At 45.8% G+C, this 20243-nt stretch overlaps 2 protein-coding genes across 3 annotated transcripts in view; both read left to right on the top strand.

Moving 5' to 3' along the window:
• Nucleotides 1-3421, top strand: part of mcm6 (minichromosome maintenance complex component 6) — a 31314-nt gene extending 27893 nt beyond the window's left edge. Inside the window, exons 17-18 of one of the 2 annotated variants that reach the window (XM_085986638.1) lie at nt 1891-2020; nt 3266-3421. In XM_085986638.1, the coding sequence (XP_085842764.1) occupies nt 1891-2010 (120 nt within the window). In that variant the 3' untranslated portion in view covers nt 2011-2020; nt 3266-3421. Of the gene's footprint in view, nt 1-1890 lie in introns of both variants that reach the window. The other variant, XM_085986637.1, reaches the window with a different exon arrangement.
• A 3992-nt stretch (nt 3422-7413) lies between these two features.
• Nucleotides 7414-20243, top strand: part of LOC147120541 (lactase/phlorizin hydrolase-like) — a 164240-nt gene continuing 151410 nt past the window's right edge. The window contains exon 1 of the mRNA XM_085984232.1: nt 7414-8272. Coding sequence (XP_085840358.1) covers nt 7615-8272 — 658 coding nt within the window. The 5' untranslated portion in view covers nt 7414-7614. The remainder of the gene's footprint in view (nt 8273-20243) is intronic.

Below are 20243 nucleotides of genomic sequence, written 5' to 3'. Positions count from 1 at the left end.
ACCGTCTGCCCCACCTGTGAGAGAGACTGTAGGTCCCGCATTGGACTAATCAGTCACCTGAGAACTCATTTTTAATGTGGAAACAAGTCATCCTCGGTTCTGAGGGACTGCCTAAGAAGAGAGACAGAGAGCTGGCATGGACTCGATGGGCTGAATGGTTTCCTGTGCCATAATAACTCTTAACTCTAACCCTGGAAATCTGAAATCAAAACAGAAATTGTTGGAAATGCACCTATTCGAGTGAATGATACTTAACTAAAATGAAAACATGTTTTTCTTCTGAGTTGCTGATGGGCCTGCTGCATATTTCCATGATGTTTTTCGATCTGAGGTGTATTTTATTTTTGAAACTCTTCATTGGATAGGTTGATGGGTCTCTTTTGAAGAGCATTTGAAATGTCAGTGTTGGCACGTCTGTAGTAAAGTGCATTATGTTGGAGCAAAAGCTGAAAAATAGCAAGTTATGGATCACAGGAATATTAAATTCTGGTTTCTAAAAATGACAATTGCTACCCAAGTTGGGAATGGCAGCAAACTAATGACTGAACTTCCTGCACAGGTATTAGTTGAATTTACTTTTATGGCTTTTGGGGAATAATTCATGTAAGTTGCTCGTGTAGTTTCTGGTTATAGTTTGTTCTACTAGCATATCTTGTATTGCACTTTCTTCAACTATTCTATATTAAAGGCACAATTTGCAGTTAAATAGAAACCAGTAAACCTCTGCAAAGTGATTGACCAGCAGATGACTGGTCTTGAGAGACTGCAAGACAGCAGTGTGGGACCAAATTCAGTGTTCAAATCACTTGAATAAATGCCATATAAAATAATACATTTATCTTAATTTACTAGCAAGAGTATTGCAATATGATGCTGAAAAATATGGAGGAAATTAATACAATTCATAAATATGACTTTGAGAAAATGGATAAATTCATATTGATTCAGTGGGGTGTTCTCTTGAGGTGGAGTGCAGGGAAGCTTTTGGAGTTATTGATTCTGCTTCTGATCTTGTTACCGATCCTAGATGCTAAAACTAGAAAAGTATTCCATTCTACATCACTATCGCCCACATTATGTTTTTTTTTGTTGGGTGATTCAAACACTTAATTAATTTATGCCTTCCGTGGCCAAAGCTGACTAAAGATACCTCTGCCTTTCCTCATCAATGCTTATTTTTGCAATTCCCATATCAGCCATCCTTGTGGCTTCTCTGGGTTAGATTGCTAGTTTGATTTGAATTATAGTTATGTACTCCGGGCCGGCCTAGGGGAAAATGGCACCCTGGGCGAACTTGTATCGTGGCCCCCTTCCTTTGAGTTTAAGTATGAGTAGTATTGGTGAAAGTTTCAGAAATAAACCTGTATTCTCAGTTTTTTATAATAAAAAAAATAAACTTATTTAAAAAATAATAAGAAATAAAAAAAACTTTGTTCACCGAGATATATTGAGCCACATCATTCTTGATACCTGTACATGATGTCAGCGAAGATAGCCTGTCATCTCCCATGGCCAATCACAAATATGTTTTTATGAGCGTCAACTTCGCGAAGCTCTGTTCACTGCTCGCCACTGATACGGGCATGGTTAATAGGATCCTGAATGCTATCTGTGTGTTTGGGAACTTGCTCTTCAAACTTGAAATTTTCTTTTCTTGAGCACTAAAGACCTTTGGAAGCAGACTTGAGATAGGCAACTTCTTTGCAGAGGCTGACACCGTTAGAAAGAGGAGATTCATCCCATGAGGCTGGGTTGCATTCAAGCCAAGCATTGGTCTGAAAGGGCAGTGAACCATCCTAGAATGAATGAACGTTTTTTAAACCAGTAAATGTCTACATCTTAAACCATTGTGTTGTATGAATCATAACTTGTGTTTGAATTTCTTAATAGGACCACATCTTGATCGAACTGAAACAGACTGGTCTGAAAAGCCGAAAAGGAGAGGGAGATGAAGTTTTGGAGCAGGATCCCTACCTAGTGGTTAACCCCAATTATGTTTTAGAAGATTAAGTATGAAATGGTACACTGGATCAACTTGGAATCTATAGTTACTTCGAACAACATTCCTAAAATACACACCTCTCCAAAACATGAACCAAACTTTGATATCACAATTCTATTACAGTGTAGATAGAATAACTTTGATTTTGGCTCTGAACAGGATACTGAAGTGCTAATCAAGGATAAAACAAATGGTGCCTGGTACATATTTTAAAATCTGTTTGATTTTAGGAGCTTTTATGTTTGTTTTGAAGTCCAATGGCATTTTGGATTGACTGGTCAAAGGAAATGCTAGTATGTACTTTAAACTTACTTGTATTCACAACTTCTGTTGATAAAATAGTTTAAAATGCAAACATGTTTCCTGACGCTGCCTTTTACATTTTACTAGTTACAATTTACTGATTTACGGTGAATTAGCAGCGAAAAATATATGCAAATGTTATTTTGGATAGTATGACTGGATAACCTGCATTTATATTAAAACTAGATTATAAGGATTACGTTGAGTTTTTTTTTAAAAAGTGTTACAACCTAGATGGAGGTGTATTTTAATCCTAAGATGACAAGGTAAGTTTATGGGATCTTGTTTTGGTGGAACTTGAAGGAGCGAACAAGATTTAAATAGACCATGAGGCTAATTCAAAGCTAGCGGTGCATCTGAGGCAATTGTTGTAAATATATTTCATGTAGAAAACTGCCTTGGATATTGAAATTGCTCTGTGATGGCTTAATTAAAATATAAACCAAATTATTTGCCCAGTGCTGTCATCTTCCTAACTTTGAGCTTCCATCGACACAGCAATTTCCATTTTAGCTGCCAATTTATTGTTTAATCCTAACACACACATTCACACTCTCACTGAATTGGAGTATTTAACCAATAGCACTCTAATATACATCCTAAGTACTAGCTAAAGAGCATTGCAAGCAGAGTACCTATATAGGAATAGTATGGGGAAGAATATAGCTTACAAAATGTGTATGTAAGAGGAGAAAGAAATACGTTCACTTGGAAACCTTTTATTGTGCAGATTAGAGAAGATAATGTATCTTCAGGTATCTGACTCAAGGTCAGTTCAATTCGTACCAGACATAAACCCAGTACTAACAGTTTGATTGATGTAATAAATTCTGTTATGGGGTCAAAATCAAATTATTACAGCTTTTCTGCAGAAATCTGTTACAGGACAAGGGTTTGAAATTGAGTGAAAGTATTTATGTTGAACGAATATCTTAAGCTGTTCTTTGCTGTTTATTGTAGAAATGAAATCCACCATATCCCAGCGGCTGAGTTTCAAGTCTTGAATCTAGTACACATCTATTTTATACTTCAAAATGTTACATGTGAAATGTATGCCATGCTTTCTTAAGGGCTCAAATGTCCTATTAATAAAGCTACAAATCTTTGTAAAATGAACACTGCTGATTACCTTATTGAGTAATATTTCAGGCAACAAACCTACCAATGAGCAAGAGGCTTCATAGACGGACATATGGAAAAATCGAAGCCAAGCCAGGAAAGAGATTTAAAAGGGCGACCAAAAGCTTGGTTGAAGAGATGGGTTTTCAGGAGGTTTCTGAAAGGGAGAGGCAAAGGCGTTTGGGTGGGGCGGGGCTCCAAAGAATAGGATCCAAACAGGAATTGGCAAGCAGCACCCAATAACAAGCAAAGAGAAACAAAGCCAATGAAATCACTTTTTTTGTATTTCCAGCTATTTGCCTTCACTCATCGGTCTGTACAGTTAAGAATTGGCCAATGTAAACGTAGTTACTAGGGGACACAGATTTACGGTTTTGGGCAAGAGATATGGGGGGATGTGAGGAAAAACATTTTTATGCAGCGAGTGGTGATTACCTGGAATTCGCTGCCAATGGAAGGGGAGGGGGGGGATTCGGTATCATCCCATTTGGGGCGCAATTATCGGCCGTGCGCAAAGTTTAGCGCCTGGTGCTAATTATCGCCACCGACAGCAAACTTGGCGCCCCTGGAGGTGATTGGAACGCTAAATCAGGCGCTTCACACCTGTCTTAAGACGCAAAGACTGAGGAGCTACCTCAGAGCGCTGGCGAAGCAAGAAAGGGCAAATCAAAATAAACCTGCAAAGTGCTGCTCAGTACTCAAAACTCCTTCACAAAGCATTGAATCTCTCCAGAAGTCAGTCTCTCTCCGAATGCGTGGTGCAAAAATGTCACCGACAAAAAAAAGCAGGAAGGGGTCGCCTTTAAATAGCGCTCCCCGTCCCTTTCTGACAGCATAACGCTCCCCTCAACCTGTCGTTGCTAGCGGCAGGGGGCGCCACTCAATATCCAATCCAGGGCGCTAACGGGACGTTGCGCACTTGACTGATGTCACAATCTGCCGGCACAGGAGATCGTGGTGGTAGTGTTTAGCACCACCGCAAAATGTCTAGTTAATTTCGCAAGAGGCGTAAACATTGCCGCGCCCAGGCGCTAGTTGCTTTGCGCCCTATTAGCGCCCTCTTAAGGCGCAAACAACTGAATTTTACCCCCTCAATGTTTTCAAAGGGAGACAGGATAGGCACTTGAGGGAAATAAATTTGCAGGGCTGCGGGGGAATGAGACTGACTAGATTGCTCTACAGAGAGCCGGCATGGACTCGATGGGCCGAATGGCCGCCTCCTGTGCCATTTTATGACTGAATTGCAAAATAATTAAATTAGCCCAAAACTTTATATCTGCAAGGCCTTCCCTTTTTGGACCTGGAACAAGTTCTGCTTCAGTCTGAGCCTTCAGTTCCTATAGATAAATTCTGAGAGTTACATGGTGGCAGTTTCACCTTGCTCCGGTGTAACTACAATAATCACAGTCTAGTGTGACAGTCCATATGGGGAAATCATGCTGAAAATTCTTATTTAGCAGCATGTCTCTATTTTCTTTCAGCAACTAAGCTGCTGGGATACTCAACCTTCTAAGTTGTATTTTTTAAATCTTTTTAGTTAAGGGAACAAGTCTGCAGCAAAAAAACTGACGGGAATTTTTGACCTTTTTTAGAGAGGATTTGTGGGCAAAATGTGTTTTAAAGCATAATGTATTCACAAGATTTGTTTCTTTAAAAGGGTCTAAGATCATAGGTAATTAAAATGATAATGAGGTGACGACGTTTCCCCTTAAACTTAATTCACTAGCTTGGTGATACATGCACCTCGCCCATTGTTCGAGTTGCTGGTTTTTTGGCAGGGCCTTCCCTGTCTAGCTGTGAACAACAAGATCCAAAACAGTTGAACACTGGCAGGAAGGTCCATAAAAGGCTGCAAATGCAGTCCGGGTCTTTGAAACTGAATGCTGTGATACAGGCAGGTAGCAACGGCTACGAGAAAATTGAAATGCAGGAGAGAATAGTCAAGTTATTGCAAAGTAAGCCACTGATGTGGGGAAGTAGGTGTGTATTTTGTATTACACAAAAATAAGATTTACTGTTGTGATTTAGTCTGATCACAACTGTTTTGTGTGTTCATTTGCTGTGAAATAAAGCAGCTCATCAGTTCATCGAGCTTTATCTCAATTGCTCAGTCCACCTTTGAGAGGAATTGAAGTACACATCTGAAGGACATGAATATCTTGGTTCAAATCACATGGGGATACTATTGTTATACCCCTGTACAAGTAGATATGAGGCAGTGTGAATCAACTCTTACAAAAGATGCTTAGACACAAGTGTTAAAAATTATGAAAGGTTTGGACAGCTTTGTACAGAATTTAAGATATATTTACAAATTAAGGTTAACAAAAGTAAATAGGAAGTGCAAGAGGAACTTTTATGAAAGTTAAGTATGGAATATATTACCAGCATGGGTGGTGGAACAAGAAACCTTTAAGTTTCAAGAAGGAACTAGACAGGTTCCTTAAAACCCATATATTTGACCAAGCTTTTGGTCACACCTCAAATATGTCCTTTTTTTCAGTGCCCATTTTGTTGGATTGTGCACCTGTGAAGAAGCTTGGGGCATTTTTCTACATTAAAGGTGCATGTTTACAGAACTGCATTCTTGCCCTTTATGTTCGTTCCTATTGGTTATTTTACACCGGAATTGCCAAATTAGCAGTGAGAGATCAGTTTTAAAAAGCCTGGAGGTAAATTGATCAGTTTCATTGTATTTGCACAGTGGGTTACATCAAGAAATTTGGGGAATGCGTTATCAGGAGAAAATCTGACCAATGAGTACAACTCCCATATAAAATTATAAGTAAGATAATAGTGCATAGGTTCAAGTGACTTATACAACATTGGAACTTTGCTCTTATTATCTGTTTAGGCATTATAACATAGAAAAAAACTATTTAAAAGCAAGCGTTGGAATGTGGAATTAATATAACTGCAATGTACACAATTTATGCTTGCACTTGTTATTTACCTTGGGGGTAAATTCAAACATTTACTAATGAGTGCATTTTATAGATTTTTCAGTCAATGTCACTCTCTAGATAACGGATAATTTTGGTAGTCCTCTCTGATTTCCTTCCAGATTTGTCTATCGCAAAGACAATGTTTCTGCTTAATTATGTTATAGTAGATCTCCCGTGACTACGCACGGTTACTCGAAGGTTTTATAACACAAGTGTTGTGCCAAGTATCCGTGTTGTGGGCAGCCCTGGAATATGGGGGTGGGGCATTATCTGATAGGTTTAGTGGTTGCTGAGATTTTGCATTAGTGGGAAGGAAGGAGCCGGGTCAAGCAGCTTTTGGGGGAAGGGCCCAGAAGATTGAGACTTGAAACTGCCCTTGGCCTCTTCCAAATCATCAAGACCAACATCCCTTCCCCTGCCTTGTTTCCACCTGTTAGTTTCCTGACCTGCAGTCTCTTTTTTGCTCTCCGATATCACCTCTTCCCCCAACCCCACAAACCTTTCTCCTTTGTTAGCTGGTTCCAGTCTTGTATCATTTTTAGTGTCAAATTTGTGCAGTTGTTGAGTGGAGAACAAATTTCTGCAATCAGATTTAGATGAGTTGGAAGAATGGGCCAAAAACTGGACAATGGATGATGGTCATTTTTTAACAGGATTATTTGGCTGTGTATCAGACAGTGTAAGCGTGTGGAATATTTCAGGTGTCATTCCCACTGTGGCCAGTTAATTGATAGCAATCAAGGTAGCAATAGGAACTTTGTACTTCTGTCCGAGGGAGGGGATATCAATCACGCTTGCTTCCCACTTCTGATCACTGCAGCAATCCATACTGGAAAGTGTGGCTGTCAGTTTAGGTACGATACATTGGATTTGATACTCCCCCCCCCCCCCCCCCCCCAATTTAAGTGGCCTGTTGTTGATCACTGTCAAGGCTCACACACGAAGAATGGCCACTACTGTGAAGTATTGGAGACGAGCCAACCTCTCTAGGGCGATACCCCGGTGTGAATCACTGCCTTCAGGGGAGGAGGAGAGAACATTGGGAAAACAATTGTTAATTTTTTTAATTTAGCTCCAGTTGAGATCCTTTTCCTATCGAGAATTTGATTACATGATGAGTGTTGTAAGCAATATAATTTAGTTTGGCAGTCCTCTAACGGTAAATCAGTAATAAAATAACTAATTTAGATACAGCTATTTATTATATAAAGACCTTGCCATTGCTCTTCACATTAGATCTGCAAAATGGAACTGCACAGCAATATTTTCTTCGTTTTATTTTTCATATGTTTGTCTGGTGCAGAAATAAAATTACCATCTGATTTTATGGTAATTGCTGGTCCCTTAACAAATGTTCTGGTGAAGACTTTAGCAAAAGATGAAGATAAACGCCAGGAGATCAACTTCAGTGTGAAAGAAGGGACGCTCTCCTTTTGCCAGGACCCTCTTCCGAGGCATCTAAAAAATCTTCTTTCAACTCTGCATAGAAAAGGAGTTTCCCATTGCAAAGTAATCCTTCCTTGGACTAGTATTCTGCCTGAAGGTACATCTGAAAAGGTGGATCATAACCAAATACAATGCTATTCTAATCTCCTAAATGAACTAATAATTGCAAATCTCAAGCCTGTGATCGTTCTACACGACAGTGACATCCCTCAAGGCCTGATTGCGAAGTACGGTGACTGGGAGAACGAGGCTCTGATTGATTTATTTGTGGACTACGTGCGGTTTGCTTTTGCAGCTTTTGGAGAAAAAGTTGAAACTTGGATAACATTTGATGATCCTTCAAAGATAATAAAATCCAAACACAAGTTACAGAACGCTGGATCTTCAGCAATCAAGAATATAATCCTTGCTCATGAAAAGGCTTACAAGATTTACCACAATGAGATGGCATCCGAAGGTAAGGTTTTCTAAAGTCAGTAAAATGGAAGATTTCTGCAGGAAATAGATAATGTGTAGAATGTAAGCTTTCAATGAGTCATTTTACTAGCTTATAAATACTGAATTTCAGAGCTATTCAAACCAAGCTCAACACCATCCAGAACAAAGCAGTCGGGCTTAATCGGCCCTACATCCATCAACGCGCACCGTGGGACCCTATCTAATTTATATCAATATCTTGGATTTAGAAGCAGTGCCAATTGGCCAAATTTACAGCTGATAGAAAACTAGGCGAGGCAGTTAATTCTGAGAAGACAGCTGAAAGTATAAAATGAGTTCGGCAAAGTATGCAAGTGAGAAGAGCGATCGCAGATGAAATGTTATATAGACAACTAAGAAAAATAGGTGGTATATGTACTTCTGAATGGTGTAATTGAAAGAAATCCAGCGCAGCAGTGTACAAAATAGCCACTGGGCTGAATCCACCGCATCAACTCGCCTGCAAGTTGCCTTGTTTCTTTTGCACATTTAATGTGGACATCGGGAGCTTTTGCATCAGAATGACTTGGCTGAGCTGTTCAAACACCCAGACCCAGAGAATTATAAAAAGGCTGGTCCCTGATTGGTTCAAAAATGCCTTTATACTTTTGCATACAATTACATAGAATCTACAGCACAGAAACAGACCATTTGGCCCAGCTGGTCTGTGCTGGGATTTGTACTCCACACAAGCCTCCTCTCATTCTAATGACCTAATCCTAACCTGCCCCCATATCCCTCTATTTTCTTCTCCCTCGTGTATGCATTAAGCATCTGTTTCAACCCCTCCAGGTGGCAGCAAGATCCATGTTCTCACCAATCTCTGGAAATAAATTACTCCTAAATTCTTTATTTGATCTGTAGAAATAGAAACAGTTTCTCCACATCCACCCTATCAAACCCCTTCATAATTTTAAAGACCTCTATCAGATCTTCTCTTTTCCAGAGAAAAGAACCCCAGCCTATTCAATCTTACATCCTTTCAGTTCTGGTAACGTCCTTGTAAGTTTTTCCTATACTTTCTCCAATGCTTCAACATCATTTTGGTACATGGAGACCAGAACTGCAGACAGTACTCCAAGTGTGGTCTAACCAAGGTTTGATATAAATGTATAATTACTGCCTGTTTTTGTATTCTATTTCACTAGAATTGAACCCCAATGCTTTGTTTGCACGTGTTATCGCCTTAACAACTTGTGTAGTTGCTTTTAGTGATTTATTTAGTTGTATTCTCGTTTCTTTGCTCCTCTACCCTCTGTAGTATTTTTTTTTACCTTCCAAAGAATAAATTGCCTCCTTATTCATCTTACCTTATCAAAATGAAGCACCTCACATTTTGCTTCATTAAATTTTATTTGCCATTTATCCACCCACTCTGGAAGCCTAATTATGTCTTCCTGTATTTTGCTGGCCACATTATTAGCTACTGTACCCCCATCCCCACCTCCTGGACCTCCACTGCCACCACCGCACACCCTAATTTGGTGTCATCTGCAAATTTTGATGCCATACCTCCAATTTCTGACTCCATCCACTGAAGAGCAGCAATTAACAGCAAATAAAATGCTGGACTATCAAAACAGCAGAGCGCAAGCCAGAGAAGTCATGTTCAAAATATAGGTAGTATGCTAGTCAGACTTCATCTTGAGTACTGTGTCCAGTACTGGTCATTAAGACACAAAGGTGACATTCAAACACTGGAGAAGGTTCAGGAAATAGCCAGGAGACTGCATCCTGGTGTAATTAGAGACCTGAGTTCTGAGGGAAGAGTGGCAAACCCTAGATTTTTCAGCCTGAGTATCTTTCAGCCTGTGTATGTGGCAAGGCATCCAGTCCATCACTGACTACAAGAGCAAAAACACCAGCCCCCCAGTTAGCGATGCCTCCCTTCCGGAGGAGCTTAACAACTTCTACGCTCGCTTCGACAGGGACAACAGGGAGACGGCTACCAAAGCCTTGCCACCACCGGAAGACCAGGTGCTCACTCTGTCGACCTCCGCCGTAAGGGGTGTCCTACGCGGAGTGAACACACGAAAGGCTGCTGGACCGGATAGCATCCCTGGACGGGTACTCAAGGAATGTGCTGATCAGCTGGCTGATGTCTTCACCGCCATCTTCAATCTGTCATTGGCCCAGGCAGTAGTCCCTACATGCTTCAAGACCGCTACCATTATTCCTGTGCCAAAACAAACGGCTGTGACGTGCCTGAACGACTATCGACCTGTCGCACTCACACCCATCGTAATGAAGTGTTTCGAGAGACTGGTCCTGGCTCACATCAAAGCCAGTGTTCCCGCCTCTCTTGACCAACACCAGTTTGCCTATCGTGCAAACAGATCAACGGAGGATGCAATCACAACTGCCCTACACTCTGCACTGAATCACTTAGATGGTAAAGAGACCTACATCAGAATGCTGTTCATAGACTACAGCTCAGCATTCAACACTATCGTCCCCAACAAGCTGGCCACCAAACTCCACACTCTTGGCCTGAACACTTCCCTCTGCAACTGGACCCTGGACTTCCTAACAAACAGACCCCAGTCTGTCAAATTAGGTTCCCCCCCCTCCTCCCCCCCCCGACCCTGAACACGGGGGCCCCACAAGGATGTGTGCTGAGCCCCCTCCTCTACTCCCTCTTCACCCACGACTGTGTGGCTGTTCATGGTTCCAACACCATCATCAAGTTTGCGGATGATACCACGGTAGTAGGCCAGATCACCAACAAGGATGAGTCAGCCTACAGGGAGGAGGTCCAGCATCTCGTGAAGTGGTGCACCGATAACAACCTGGCCCTTAACATCAAGAAAACCAAAGAAATCATTGTGGACTTCAGGAAGTCTAAAGGCGGAAGTCACACCCCCATCCACATCAATGGGGCTGTGGTGGAAAGGGTGGACAGCTTTAAGTTCCTCGGAGTCCACATCACGGAAGACCTCTCCTGGTCCCTCAATACCTCCTCTCTGGTGAAGAAGGCCCAGCAGCGCCTATATTTCCTAAGGAGGCTGAAGGGATGTAACCTGTCACCCCTGATCCTCTCTAACTTTTACCGCTGCACAATAGAGAGCATCCTGACGAACTGTATCACAGTATGATATGGCAGCTATAGCTGCAGCGGGTAGTCAAAACTGCCCAACGCATTACCGGCACCTGGCTACCGACCATAGAGCACATATACCAGAAACGCTGTTTACGGAGGTCACGGTCCATCATCAAAGACCCTACCCACCCCAGCCACAGTCTGTTCACCCTCCTGCCATCTGGGAGATGCTACAGATGCATTCGCACCCGTACGACCAGATTTAGGAACAGCTTTCCCAGGGCTGTCATCCTACTGAACTCCACAAATAAACTCTAAAGCCTGCACATCTGCCAATGCACTTTATTATGGTTATGTTTATGTTAATGTATTACAAGCCAAATGTATGTTGAATGTTTAAATGTCTTAATCTAAATGTACACTCTCGGGAGCTGCAAGCCTACATTTCGTTGTACTGCACTTGTGCACTAACAATGACAATAAAGTTGATTATGATTATGGTTACCTTATCAAAATAAAGCACCTCACATTTTGCTTCATTGAATTTAATTTGCCATTTATCCACCCACTCTGGAAGCCTAATTATGTCTTCCTGTATTTTGCTGGCCACATTATTAAACATAGACATAGAAACATAGAAGATAGGAGTAGGAGTAGGCCATTTGGCCCCTCTAGCCTGCTCCGACATTCAATGCGATCATGACTGATCATCCAAGTTCAGTACCTGGTCCCTGCTTTCTCCCCATACCCCTTGATCCCTTTAGCCTTAAGAAATATATCCAACTCCTTCTTGAATATATTTAATGAATTGGCCTCTATTGCCTTCTGTGGTAGAGAATTCCACAGGTTCACCACTCTCTGGGTGAAGAAATTCCTCCTCATTTCTGTCCTAAAAGGCCTACCCCTTATCCTTAGACTGTGACCCCTGGTTCTGGATTCCCCGACCATCGGGAACATCCTCCCTGCATCTAGTCTGTCCAGTCCTGCCAGAATTTTATAAGTTTCAATGAGATCCCCTATCATTCTTCTAAACTCCAGCGAGTACAAGCCCAATCGACCCAATCTCTCCTCATACGTCATTCCTGCCATCCCAGGTATCAGCCTGGTGAATCTTCGCTGAACTCCTTCCATGGCAAGAATATCCTTCCTCAGATAAGACGACCAAAACTGCACACAATATTCAAGATGTGGTCTCACCAAGGCTCTGTACAACTGCAGCAAGACATCCTTGTTCTTGTACTCAAACCCTCTCGCTATGAAGGCCAACATACCATATGCCTTCTTAACCGCCTGCTGCTCCTGCATGCTTACCTTCAGCGACTGGTGCACAAGGACACCCAGGTCTCGTTGCACTTCCCCTTCTCCCAATCTATTGCCATTCAAATAATAATCTGCCTTCCTGTTTTTGCCACCAAAGTGAATAACCTCACATTTATCCACATTATATTGCATCTGCCATGCTTCTGCCCAATCACCCAACCTGTCCAAATCATCCTGGAGTTTCTCGGCATCCTCCTCACAGCACACACGCCCAACCAACTTTGTGTCATCTGCAAATTTGGAGATATTACATCTAGTTCCCTCGTCTAGATCATTAATATATATTGTGAATAGCTGGGGTCCAAGGACCGATCCCTGCGGTACCCCACTAGTCACTGCCTGCCACTTGGAAAAAGACCCGTTTATTCCAACTCTTTGCTTTCTATCTGCTAACCAGTTCTCTATCCAAGTCAATACCTTGCCCCCAATCCCATGTGCCTTAACTTTACACGCTAATCTCTTATGTGGGACCCTATCGAAAGCCTCTGAAAGTCCAAATACACCACATTCACTGGTTCTCCCTTATCTATTTTACTAGTTACATCCTCAAAAAATTCCAGTAGATTAGTCAAGCACGATTTACCTTTTGTAAATCCATGTTGACTTTGTCCGATCCTGTCACTGTTTTCCAAGTGCTCTGCTATTACATCTTTTATAATGGACTCTAGCATTTTCCCCACTACCGATGTCAGGCTTACCGGTCTGTAATTCCCCGTTTTCTCACTACCACCTTTTTTGAATAGTGGGGTAACATTAGCTACCCTCCAATCCATGGGTACTGTTCCAGATTCCATCGAATGTTGGAAGATGATCAGCAATGCATCTACTATTTCTAGGGCCACTTCCTTAAGTACCCTAGGATGTAGATTATCAGGCCCTGGGGATTTATCGGCATTCAATCCCATCAATTTCCCTAACACCATTTCCCTACAAATACTGATTTCTTTCAGTTCCTCCCTTTCATCAGACCCTATGTTCCCCGACACTTCTGGGAGGTTATTTGTGTCCTCCTTTGTGAAGACAGAACCAAAACATGTATTTAATTGGTCAGCCATTTCTTTGTTCCCCATTACAAATTCCCCTGATTCTGACTGCAAGGGACCTACGCTTGACTTCACCAATCTTTTTCTCTTCACATATCTGTAAAAGCTTTTACAGTTAGTTTTTATGTTCCCTGCAAGCTTACTCTCATATTCTATTTTCCCTTTCTTAATTAATCCCTTTGTCCTCCTTTGTTGAATCCTAAACTGCTCCCAATCCTTAGGTTTACTGCTTTTTCTGGCCAATTTATATGTCCTCTCCTTGGATCTTATGCTATCCCTAATTTCCCTTGTTAGCCACGGTTGAGTCACCTTTTTTGTTTTATTTTTATGCCAAACTGGGATGAACAAATTCTATGGTTCATCCATGTGGTCTTTGAATGTTTGCCATTGCCTATCCACTGTTAACCCTTTGAGTGACATTCCCCAATCAATCCTACCCAATTCGCGCCTCAGACCATCGTAGTTTCCTTTATTTAAATTGAGGACCCTAGTCTCTGAGTCAACTACTTCATTCTCCATCTTAATGAAGAATTTGATCATATTATGATCACGCCGACCCAAGGGGCCTCGTACAACAAGATTGCTAATTAATCCTTTCTCGTTACATAATACCCAGTCTAAGATGGCCTGATCTCTGGTTGGTTCCTCGACATATTGGTCCAGGAAACCATCCCGTAAACATTCCAGGAATTCCTCCTCCACAGTATTGTTACTAATTTGGTTAGCCCAATCTATATGTAGATTATTAGCTACTGTACCCCCATCCCCACCTCCTGGACCTCCACTGCCACCACCACACACCCCAATTTGGTGTCATCTGCAAATTTTCATGCCACACCTCCAATTTCTGACTCCATCCACTGAGTAGACTGAGAGCTACATAAGATTGTAAACCATATGAAAAAGGCAAATCCTGAATATTACTTCAAACTAAATTGGTTGTGTTTATTTGCAACACCAAAATTCTAATTGGTCCCCTTGGAGGACAAAACCAGGTTTCTGATTTGTCCCAAAATAACAACAGAAAATGCTGGAAACACTCACCAGGTCAGGCAGCATCCTGGAGAACGAAACAGAGTTAACGTTTCAGGTCGATGACCCTTCGTCAGAACTGTTCTTGAAGCATTTCCTCTGCCCACCTGGGGCTCTCTTGCCGTGTCGGAGCACCGAGTAGAGCGCTTGTTTTGGGAGTCTCATATCGGGCATGTGGACGATGTGGCCCATCTATCGGAGCTGATCGAGCGTGGTCAAAGCTTCAATGCTGGGGATGTTGGCCTGAGTGAGAACACTGATGTTGGTGCGCCTATCCTGCCAATGGATTTGCAGGATCTTGCGGAGGCAGCATTGGTGGTACCTCTCCAGTGCTTTGAGGTGCCTGCTGTACATGGTCTCTGAAGCATACAGCAGGGCGGGTATCACTGCTGCTCTGTAGACCATGAGCTTGGTGCTGGGTTTGAAGTCCTGGGCCTAGAAATTCAGTTGCGTTTGCCAGCCGTTAGCGCCATAAGAGGGGTAGATTTCGAGCGCTAGGCACTTAGCGCCCGGGCGCAGACCAATCTGCGCCTACGCCCAACTTCAGTTGACATTTAGCGCCGGCGCAAAGTGTTTGCGCGTGCTCAGCTGCGCGCGCAGCTTATGACGTCATTTCGTCGTGCAACGCCGTTTGTGCGCCCCAAACCGGAACTTCAGTGGCGCCCGCCCAATGTGGGCGTGGCGCTGTTAAGAACTGTGAAGTGGAACGCAGCAGAGGCCCTGCGGGCCTCGGGGAGCGCTAATTAAAGGGCACTTAGACTGAACTATAAAGGGCAGCCATTTTGCTGCAATGACTTTAGTGCTACGGATTTCTGGACAGAGACCAAGGAAGAGACCTTACTGAATTGGGCCAACATAAGAGAGGTATTTTTGGCTTCTGGCCAGAGCTTGCAAATTTGTCTCATTGTGATTTCACTGTTTGCAAGTATATTATGGGGGCTGCATGGGGTTCCAACCCTCAGTTCCAGCATTATGTGCTAAGGGCTCGCAGACGCTGTGTGAGAGGGGCAGCCATGCCTAGACGCAGAGGGGCCATCAGACGTCGGCAACGTAGGCCTTACCCACTCGGAATACCGCCAGCAGGTGTCCTATCTCACCATGACTGCCGCGCATTGTGTTAAGAGGCTGCGCTTCAGAAGGGAGGTGGTTGCAGAGATCTGCCAGCTGCTTCACAGAGATCTGCGTCCACAGCTGATGTGCAGGACGTCTCTGTCGGTGGAAGTGAAGGTCACGGTGGCTCTGAACTTTTATGCAAGCGGCTCCTTCCAAGCCGCTGCTGGGGACATAGCGAACATCTCCCAGTTCGTCGTGCATCGCTGCATCCGGCAGGTCACCGATGCCCTTTTCGCAAGGAGACACCAATTCATCTCCTTCCCCATGACCCTAGAGAGGCAGGAGCAGCGTGCAGTCGGATTTGCGAGGATCGCCGACTTCCCCATGGTGCAGGGCGCCATTGACTGCACGCATGTGGCTATGCGGGCACCTATCGACAATGCCGAGGATTACCGCAACCGGAAGGGCTACCATTCCCTCAATGTACAGCTGGTGTGTGACCACAGGCAGCGCATCCTAGCTGTCAATGCCCGCTTTCCAGGAAGCAGCCACGATGCATTTATCCTGCGCCAGACTACTGTGGCTGACATGTTCCAGGCACAGCCTCCCCCAAGAGGATGGCTTATCGAGGACAAAGGCTATCCTTTGTGTACATGGCTCATGACCCCGCTCCGTGCGCCCAGGACCCCTGCTGAGGAGGCATACAACGAAAGTCATCAAGCCACAAGGAACATCATAGAGCAAACGATTGGTGTCCTCAAGCAACGGTTCCGCTGCCTGGATCGTTCCGGCGGATCTCTACAGTATTCGCCGGATAGAGTCTCCCAGTTCGTCGTCGTTTGCTGCATGCTGCACAACCTGGCTATCCGCAGGACTCAGGCACTGCCACCTCACGTTGGACCACCACCTCAGGAGGACGAGCAGGAGGACCATGAGGAGGAGGAGGAGGAGGAGGAGGAGTACCAGCCCAGGAGGGAGCCACAAGGTCCAAGGGCCGTCCGTCGGCGGCTTATTGAACGACACTTCTAGGCCCCCTGTCAGGGAATGGCTTGTGGCAATGAACGCACCTGAATGCAGCCGCTCCGCAAGCCCTCAGCCGGTTAACGCAACAACCACTTGAAACATCACACATGGACAAGCTGAATAAATAAAAAGCTTTATTTAACAAACTCAGGGCCCTTCCCACATGAAACCCAAAAACAGACAAGACCCCCAAAAAACAGTCAAAAACATATCTCACTCCCACAACCTGGGGAGGAATAACAAAACTTGTCCATCCAAATGGCCTTCATCCTCGGCCTTACCAAGACAAACCCCCCCATACAGAACACAAACACCCCCATATAAAAAAACATTTGGCAACACACTCTACTTTGTGTGCCGAGAGGGCGAGTCCTTGTCCAGGCTTTTCCGGCCCCTGGCCGACCTGCTGCTCCGCCTCAACCTGGGCCCTGTGGGTGTTGCAAGGCTGGGGGAAGGCTCCTGAGGGGCACAATGCGTGACGGCAGATGCCCTTGGGGGTCGGCCTAGACGAGCTCCGGCCCTGGAGGGGCCGGCTGCTGACTGCTGCAGCTGTGGCTGGGCAGCATCAGTCTCTCCAGCAGCTCGTCGCAGCTTTGCTGGGGGAGTGGCAGTGGCGGCTGCAGCATTGGGGGCAAGCTGACTGATGCCAGGCGCTCGCTGGTCGCCAGAGACACTGGCAGTCGGCCGGGCCGGCACTGCAGCAAGCGCAGCAATCTGGTGAAGCCCAGACCGCTGTGCTGCAGCAGCGCGGCGGGTGCCCTGGCGATGCGTGCGTGACACAGCGAGTGTGGCAGCAGTGAGTGCCCGTACTGCCCTGGTCTGTGCCCGCATCAGACCAGCCAGTGACTGCACGGCACCACTCATCAACTCTGCACTCGCTGCCTGTGCTGCCCTGAAATCGGCCCGACTCGCGTCCTGTGCTGCCCTGAATTCTTCGTGTCCCCTGGCCTGTGCTGCCCCGAATTGTTCGTGACCCCTGGCCTGTGCTGCCGCGAGTTCTTCTAAACCCCTGGCCTGTGAGGCCCCGAAATCGGCCACACTATGAGCCAGGGACTCAATGGCCTCAGGCAACCGTCCCACAACCCCCATGAACTCGGTGTGCCGACGATCCGAGTCCGCGGACATTTGATCAAGGAGGCGCACCTCCTGGGCGAGGACCGTCTCCGGACTGGAGGCCGGACTCTCCCTCTGGGGAGAAGGCCGCCGAGCTGCCTGACCCTTCCCGCGTGGCTGGACGCCACTGGGCCCAGCAACTGCACTCCCCTGCAACACTTCCCCCCTCTGGGGAGAAGGCAGCCGTGCTGCCCGACCCTTCCCGCGTGGCTGGACGCTACTGGGCACAGGAGCTACACCCCCTGCAACACTTCCCCCTGGCTCTCCTCCAGGCAAGACGTGTCCCCTCCATTGCCATCCCCTGGCGCGGATGAGGGTTCCCCCGATGTGCCGCCTTCCTCTTGCTCCTCGTCGTCCTCCTCTTCCGAGGGACTGACACTCGCAGCCTCAGGGACCTCCTCCTCACCAGCTGAAAGCAGGAAGGTACAAGAGTAGCTTTAGAGTGAGGACAGGGCGTCAGCGAGGGAGGCATGAGTGGTGGCATTATGCGCATTGGTCGGACAGTGGCAAAGGATGTAGATCTGAAGCGCAAGGGGAACGAGAGAGGTCCAAACGCTCATGTCCTTACCATTGGGGCCCAGCACAGGGTCGGCATCTCCAATTGCAACGGGGCCAATCACCCGGGCACCCATGAGTCGACCCACGCGCTCCTCCAGGTCACTGAGCTCCTGGAACTGGGCACGGCCTCCCCCGGTGACAGTCCAGCTCTTCAGATTCTGGGCCAGCTTGGCCTGCAAGAGAAAGGACGGCCTCTAAGTACAGTGTGGTGCCCTGTTGTTGTGTGCACTGCCTCCCATGGTGGAATAGCTTGGCCAGTGTGGTGCCCTGTTGTTGTGTGCACTGCCTCCCATGGTGGAATAGCTTGGCCAGTGTGGTGCCCTGTTGTTGTGTGCACTGCCTCCCATGGTCGAATAGCTTGGCCAGTGTGTAAAGTGCAGAAAGTGCTATTGATGTTCATGCCAGTGCCATAGCTGCTGGAGGAGGGCTGGCCATTAGGCCTTTGAGGTCCCTTTGCCCATAATGTGAGGTGCACATGCAAGGATGAGGAGGACAATGGAAAGGGTACTCACCCTGACCAACCGAGTGAGGTCGTTAAACTTTTTCCGGCATTGGTCACCAGTCCTGGGGACATCGCTGTTCGCTGTGACCCTCTGGGCGATTTCCCTCCAGGCTCTCCTGTACAGCCTCTTGGGAGCCTTCTTGCCACTGTCCGGGCACAAGATATCTCTTCTCTTCTCCAAACCCCTAAGCAGCACCTTCAAATCATGGGCAGAGAAGCGCTGCGCTCGCTCACGGGCCCTCTGCATCGTTGCTGGCGCTATTTCTCTCCAGCAGCAGTGTTTAGGCCTAGCTGGAGGGCTGCAGTATCCAGGGCGTGGCAGCAGACCAAGTCGACCCTTCCCCCTTTAAGAGCTGGCCGGCGCCAGGGTGTCTGCTGTCAATCAAAACATGACCGCACCTGCGCTGCGCCCGGCCTCGGCGGTATCAGTCTGCACCGCCGGCTTAGCGCCTAAAGATAGGGGTGCAACGCCAGTTTTAGCGCTCGAGCAAACTCCTTGGCCAAAGCTACTGAATATCGGCGAAGTGGCCTCCACTTTCCGCGGGCGCAAACTTTAGCGCCCGCCCGACTTTACCGCCCCAAAAGTGGCTATACTGAGTTTCTAGGCCTTGGTCTTCAAACACTCTCTTCCTCAGGCGACCGAAGGCTGCACTGGCACACTGAAGGCGGTGTTGGACTTCGTCGTCGACGTCTGCCCTTGTTGACAGTAGGCTCCCGAGGTATGGAAAGTGGTCCATGTTGTCCAAGGCCTTGTCATGCATTTTGATAATCGGGGAGCAGTACTATGTGGTGGGGGCAGGTTGGTAGAGGACTTTTGTCTTACGGATGTTTAGTGTAAGGCCCATGCTCTCGTACGCTTCAGTGAAACATAGAAACGTAGAAGATGGGAGCAGGAGTAGGCCATTCGGCCCTTCGAGCCTGCTCCGCCATTCAATGAGATCATGGCTGATCATCCAAATTCAGTACCCTGTCCCTGCCTTCTCCCCATATCCCTGGATCCCTTTAGCCTTAAGAAATATATCCAACTCTTTCTTGAATATATTTAATGAACTGGCCTCCACCGCCCTCTGTGGCAGAGAATTCCACAGGTTCACCACTCTCTGGGTGAAGAAATTCCTCCTCATTTCAGTCCTAAATGGCTTACCCCTTATCCTTAGACTATGACCCCTGGTTCTGGACTCCCCGGCCATCAGAAACATCCTTCCTGCATCTAGTCTGTCCAGGCCTGACAGAATTTTATAAGTTTCGATGAGATCCTCTCTCAATC

The sequence above is a fragment of the Somniosus microcephalus genome, chromosome 4 (assembly GCF_052327205.1).
Source record: "Somniosus microcephalus isolate GS21.2 chromosome 4, FLI_Smic_1.0, whole genome shotgun sequence".
In the NCBI taxonomy this organism is placed as follows: Eukaryota; Metazoa; Chordata; class Chondrichthyes; order Squaliformes; family Somniosidae; genus Somniosus; species Somniosus microcephalus.
This window is presented reverse-complemented; position numbering and strand designations above follow the sequence as displayed.